The following is a 6,000-nucleotide window of genomic DNA, read 5'->3' on the forward strand; positions in this document are numbered from 1 at the left end:
AAAAAGAGAGAAGGCAAAGAAATGTTTGTTGCTGAAGCCACGTAAACTTGCAATATTCTTTTTTTTTAATAAAGCACATTAATACAGTATATGTACTTTTGCATGCATTACATGAATTATTAATTATAAAACAGATTTTTTTCCTATTAAATATCTCCCAAATAAATGAGTCACTGAAAACACCATCACATTGTGCCTCTTTGATTAACAATAAGATTCTTCACACAATGTATCAACATATTTGAAATATCATCAGTTATATGGATGTAAAAATTTGGAGGCCCCTCGGACTCATCTGATGACTCAACAAATCAAATTACATCTTTGAGTTTGAATACTGTGTTTTTCAGGATTTTCATGTGTAGCACATAATGGAGGGGGCAATGAAAACCAATTCAAAGGGCCACTGATTCAGGTTTCCTACTAATGGCAAGTGACCACTGCAGCAGACTGTGGCTATGATTCAGCATCTCGTAATATTTACAGTGCTATTTCAGACTGTTATTGTCCAACACAGTTGGAGTTGGATAAACAAACAAACTCTTTCCTTCTCAGCAGAATTTCTTTTTTAGTTCTGTTGCATCTCTACACCAACAAACAAAACACAAAATAAAAACAGCAATGGCTCACAGCAAAAACAGTCTGGCGTATTATGAATGAAGCTGCCACTCACATTCTGAAATTTATCTTTAGAAGTTAGTTTAAATATTTTGACTACGGTCAAAAACCTCACATATTGACTTTTCATAAATGCGTCAGCTTGTGCTATTGTGATTCCACAATGGTTTGCACCAATCTAACTTGAGAAGCAGAGAATATGCGCTTTTGTGCTGCTTTGTTTTTGACAAGCACAACAAGTCACATCAGCAACCCAGCATCAGCTCTCATTTTGCAGCAGTTTATTCAATCAGCTCAGCTGAGACTGTGCTCATTTAAATCCTCATTGTTTGTAAACACACTGCTTAAGTGAAGGCATGTGGTGATACAAAATTATATGGCTCGAATGCAATGTTGCATCCAGGTGGGTAAGTAACTTCAGATATGTCCTGAATGAAGAACATCCAGGACAATGTTCATCATGCTGCCATTAAAAGCATATTCCAGACATTTGGAAAGCAACTGGCACCAAACACTGTGACTGGCAGGGTAAACTGAGACCTGTGAGGGCTGCCAAACAAACAATGCCTATTGCAGCAGCTTAACATCCACATTGTGAAAGATCATATAAGCTAAAAAATCCAGGATATCTCCAGCTTTAATGCGAAGACACTAGCTTTCCCCAAATTCTAACCTGTAGTTGCCATCCACAGCACGTCAGGTCGTGAGGTGAAGTTGTGCAGATAGAACGTTTCTCTCTTCCCCTCAAAGGGTTAAACTCCTGTTTTGCTTTTGTGATGGTAATTCATAACATTCATCCAGATACTTTGTGATACCTTCAGCTTAATACACCAGCTGTTCCTTTAACGTTTGCAGACACATGAAAAAGATCATTTTAGTCCAAATGAAAATTATGGGATTCTGAAAATCTTTGAGATAGGAAATAACCTCCTGATGGCCATATGCAAGGCACTCGAATCCCAACTATAGTTGTTTTTAGTGCAATACATCTATATTTATAAAAAGACAAACACAGGACTCAGCCATAAGTGCATTTATAAGAGTGTGGTTCAAATGAGTACTGCTTTGACCAATAACATCAAACATGACAGAGATTTGAATGTAAAGAGCTGTAAGAATATAAAGAGAGATGCCAGATAGTGATCAATGACACACTGAAGACTTTTTCTCAATAAATAAAGATTAAAAACTGTTACGTGTTCCCCATCTTGCAATGGCTGACTGCCCTCACCTCTGCTCTGCACTTACCTTATCATTGATCTCGTGTTCACGGAGATGCTTCAGCAACTGGTTCTCAGTGGTAAAGATCTGAAAGCATATTGTGCACTTCTTGTCCTTGAGCTCTCCATCGCTGAAACCTTCCCCTTTCGTTTCACTGGGATCGGCATCTGAGGAGGAGCACAATAGAGAACACTTCAAGATCTTAATTTGGCTCAACAGGCTGTCTCCTGACAGGAACAGCTCAAGTACAAATGACGGAGTGCATCTACAAAGACTGTATTCAATAGCTAGCTGCACTGTTTGAAATCTGAGGATTGTTTTCGTACAGTATACATAACATAAATGAGAAGACTATCCTCAGTATTGGTGATGGTTAGGAATAATGTGGTTGCATATATAGCCTGTGACCTGGCATCACCTGAAGAGCGCATTAGTTTATTGATTTAAGTATAGGATGGATACATATTTAAACATCAATCAAACCTCATTATGACAGTAACACTGAGCTTGCTGATATTCTCCCTATAGTCAGTATTTTAAAATGTCTCATTTTCACTTACAACCATGTGAAATCAATCTTCCTTATCAGTATATCCACGAAGACGTTTAATGCAATTTACTGATATATTAGTCAGACTTTAACAACAAAGCCTCGAAGAATGTGCAGCTTTTCTATGAGTGACAACTTTTAATTCAGAAAGTGATCAAAATCAAAGACAAAAACTATTCAGCCCTTTGATTTCTACATTTACAGTAAGCCCCAAAGCTTCATTTACCGAGTTGGGTAAAGAAACGAGATTATTTCACATCATCTTTCTCATAGGCCCATTTTGGCCGCCACAGCTACAGACAAAAGCAGGACAGTGTGTTTGGTGTAGGTGACAGGACTTTATTGAGAACGTGTCTGCAGGGTGACGTTGAGTTGACTTTCTTGTTGTGTTAGTTCGTGCATCGTCTGGATCACGTGTTGTAACCCCCCCCCCCTCAAAAAAAAGGTAAACATATCTAAGATAATATTTAGCTTGGACTTGTTTGCCGTGGTGATAACAACGCACTATCACACTGGATGCGCTCCCGTTAAACACGTCAACTCTCCGGTGTGTCGTGTCCAGTCGGGGACGTAACTCGTCCCGACCCCGACACACACACACACACACACTCCGGTCCATCAGCAGCCGGACAGCCCGCCACAGCGCTCCACGGGACCAAAGTAACAATGGCCAACACTTCGGCGTGTTAGCCCCACGGGCTAGCGGTAGCAACGTGAGCTAGTTAGCAACAACGAGCTAACCGCGAAATACAAATAAACCGACAATGGTGGCAAACGGCGGACATCCACTAACGGCAGGCGACATCGCGGCTCTTCCCCTCACGGACACCAATTTAGACTGGAAGCCAATAAGAGGAGGCACCGAAATGTTATTAATATCATTCCGCCTCAATCACTCCTTCGCCGTACAAAGCAAAGCCCACCCGCAATACTATATCCGGGGACTATATACACTACATTCAAATGTTGTTATATACGCTGCGGAGACGTTTATCCGGCTAATAGCAGGTTATTTGGATAGCCCATCATTTGTATTTTTTATTCGTTGCATTCTGATACTTATTACCTGTTTCGTCGTTGCTTTTAACTCTCAGTTTGCGAGGCCGGCCCCGCGGCATAGTTCCAGTACTGAGGGCGGGTGTGCTGTGAACGATTTGCTTTTCAAAATGGCGACTCACGGTCATCCGTAGACAGCGGCGTCCCTCGGTGAAGACGCGGCGGCTGCACGGAGTAAGGGAGACATCTACCGTCTGCTTCGCTGTACATGCACCCACAGGTGCACAAATAAGTTGTCCTGTCGCTAAAGACAGTGGGGCACGGTAATGAATGAATGCAGGAATAGTATGCAGACATTGATCGAGTGCATCATGTTCATTTGATCTTTTAAAAATAACAATCGTGTTGTTTTTTTTTTCAATATATAAACTTTGAAAGCATGTCGGGAACAAAATGGAAGCGTAGGCCCTGAAACCCAGTCTGAGAACACGTTCACGTGACTACATGTTTATTTTTTATTTCTTTATTTCTTTTTTTTTAATTAATGGGATAAATTTGTACCTCTGCCTCGATGCTGTTAGCTTAACCTCGGTTATGCAAACAGCTACACCCCCTGATAGCCCGCTGCTTGTGTTGTTTTTGTGAACATGTTGAGTAAATAAACACAAGTCAAAAAGCAGATTGAACACTACACTGAAATGATGGCATTACCCTCTCTGCCCCTCATACACTAAAAACGACATCTTATGTACAGGGTCCTTGGTCACCTAGTAGTTTGTAAACAACAGTAAATGAATTGACAAAATACAGTGACAATCAGGAACAACACATGAACAAAACATGATCAAGAAAGCATTTGAATAACGGGTTCCAAAAGTTTCCTTGCAAGTGTGGGCAAAAACATGACAACAAAAGGGTGTTGTAAACGTTACAACAAAACTATAGATTTTCATGGTGAAATATCAAGAAACATGGGGGGGAATAAAGTAACTAACTAACACTGAATTGCAATTCCTAAGAGAAACATTTGAGTGCAAGTACAAGAGAAAACTCAACAAAGTATATGAACATGGTATCGATTGCCAGTGACACATAAAGTACCTGCAGATATATTACTAGAATATTACCGTATGAAATAAAAATATCGTAAAGTGCCGAATGATAAACTATGGCAGTATAGTTTAAGTCCCCTTAAAGCATCAGTTATAAAGATATCGTAAACTGTGATGTGTTACTTTTTAAACTCGCAATATCGTATTGATTTTTCAGCAGGGTGTGACCCACATTGTATCGGTCTTCGCTGTCACCAGCAGAGGGAGGCAATGAGTTATGAATAGCTTTTTCCTTTTATGGACCAATAATCCTGAAAATGCCAACAAGCAAACTGCTGATGAAATGGGATTGGTCATATTCAGGAGTGCGCTACTGATCTCATCTGCTTCAAAGAGGGTGTATTTCACTCAGGATCTGAATCAGTAGGTGCCAACTAGTGTATTCATATTAGTATTGAACATCACAGAGCACAGCTGTGTATTATAGTAAAGAAAAAACAGGAGTATGGATGACTAGAATGATTGAAACCAAAACACTGCTTCTGTTTATTAGTCTTGGCTAAATAATTTGATTATCTTGCTGAATAAAAGCAATAAATATCACACACCCCAATCTGAGGGTGTGTGTGAATGTTTATTTAATTAGAGAAACATTTACTGTACAAATGGAGGAAGTCGCATGTAGGAAACCAGATGAGTGTGTAAATCATGATTTTTTTTTTATTTACAGGCAGAGGTCAGTCCAACCCTGCACATGTCTACTATAAGAGTCTTTCTTTTCACAGCATGCTGTACATACATGTGCTGCAGAGTAGCACATTATCATTCACTTTGCTAATCAGTATGAAATGCAGTTGTTGGAAATCTGAGTTCCAGATGACAGTCCTAAATTCAGTATTCAGAGAAGCTGTATTGAAATGATCTTTTTCACATAACGCTACAATTTAAACCTGGGGTGCAATAGTTTGATGAGCTAAAGGATAATTGACCTCAAGTCCTCCATTTAGATCACTGAGTCATATTTTACATGTTAAACAATGTACAATTGCCCTGCCGTTGCTGCCTGTAACCTGTATGAAGATAATGGAGATATCGATGGAGAATCACATACTTTAAACAATTAGTATGTAGTATGGGGTAAGAAGAAAAAAAAGAACAACAATGAAACATCACCGTGGTTGAACAAAGAATTGAGGTGCCATCTAAAGTAAATATTTTTCCTCAAGGATAAAAGGCTTCACCTCTTCAAGTATTAAAATACCACACATAAAGACAAATAAACATTCATAGGTTCACGTGCAATAACACATTATTGTCCCCATAAATAGATCTGTGTCTTTAGCAGTGCGTAAATCAAACCCAATATGAGCCTGACTGCCTCAGCAACATTTTTCCCTGAGATAGGCCTACAGGTGGAAAGCTATTAATCTTTTGCTTTATTTCTCTTTGTTTCCAAAAAAAAGGGGAAGTCAGCCCCTTGACTTTTAGTGAATAAGCACCCAACCAAGTGCATGTTCATTGTGTAAGAACATCTGTTCCTGCCACGCCGCCAGTTACTCTGCC

The 6,000-nt window shown here is 39.6% G+C and overlaps 1 protein-coding gene across 1 annotated transcript in view; it reads right to left on the reverse strand.

The window, feature by feature from the left end:
• znf236 (zinc finger protein 236) overlaps positions 1-3,538 on the reverse strand; it is a 39,248-nt gene extending 35,710 nt beyond the window's left edge. The window contains exons 1-2 of the mRNA XM_029504958.1: positions 3,456-3,538; positions 1,867-2,006 (exon numbers count right to left, since the gene is read on the reverse strand). Of these exons, the coding sequence (XP_029360818.1) occupies positions 1,867-2,006; positions 3,456-3,507 (192 nt within the window). The 5' untranslated portion in view covers positions 3,508-3,538. The remainder of the gene's footprint in view (positions 1-1,866; positions 2,007-3,455) is intronic.
• Between the last annotated feature and the right edge of the window lie 2,462 nt (positions 3,539-6,000).

The sequence above is a fragment of the Echeneis naucrates genome, chromosome 6 (assembly GCF_900963305.1).
Source record: "Echeneis naucrates chromosome 6, fEcheNa1.1, whole genome shotgun sequence".
NCBI lineage: Eukaryota > Metazoa > Chordata > Actinopteri > Carangiformes > Echeneidae > Echeneis > Echeneis naucrates.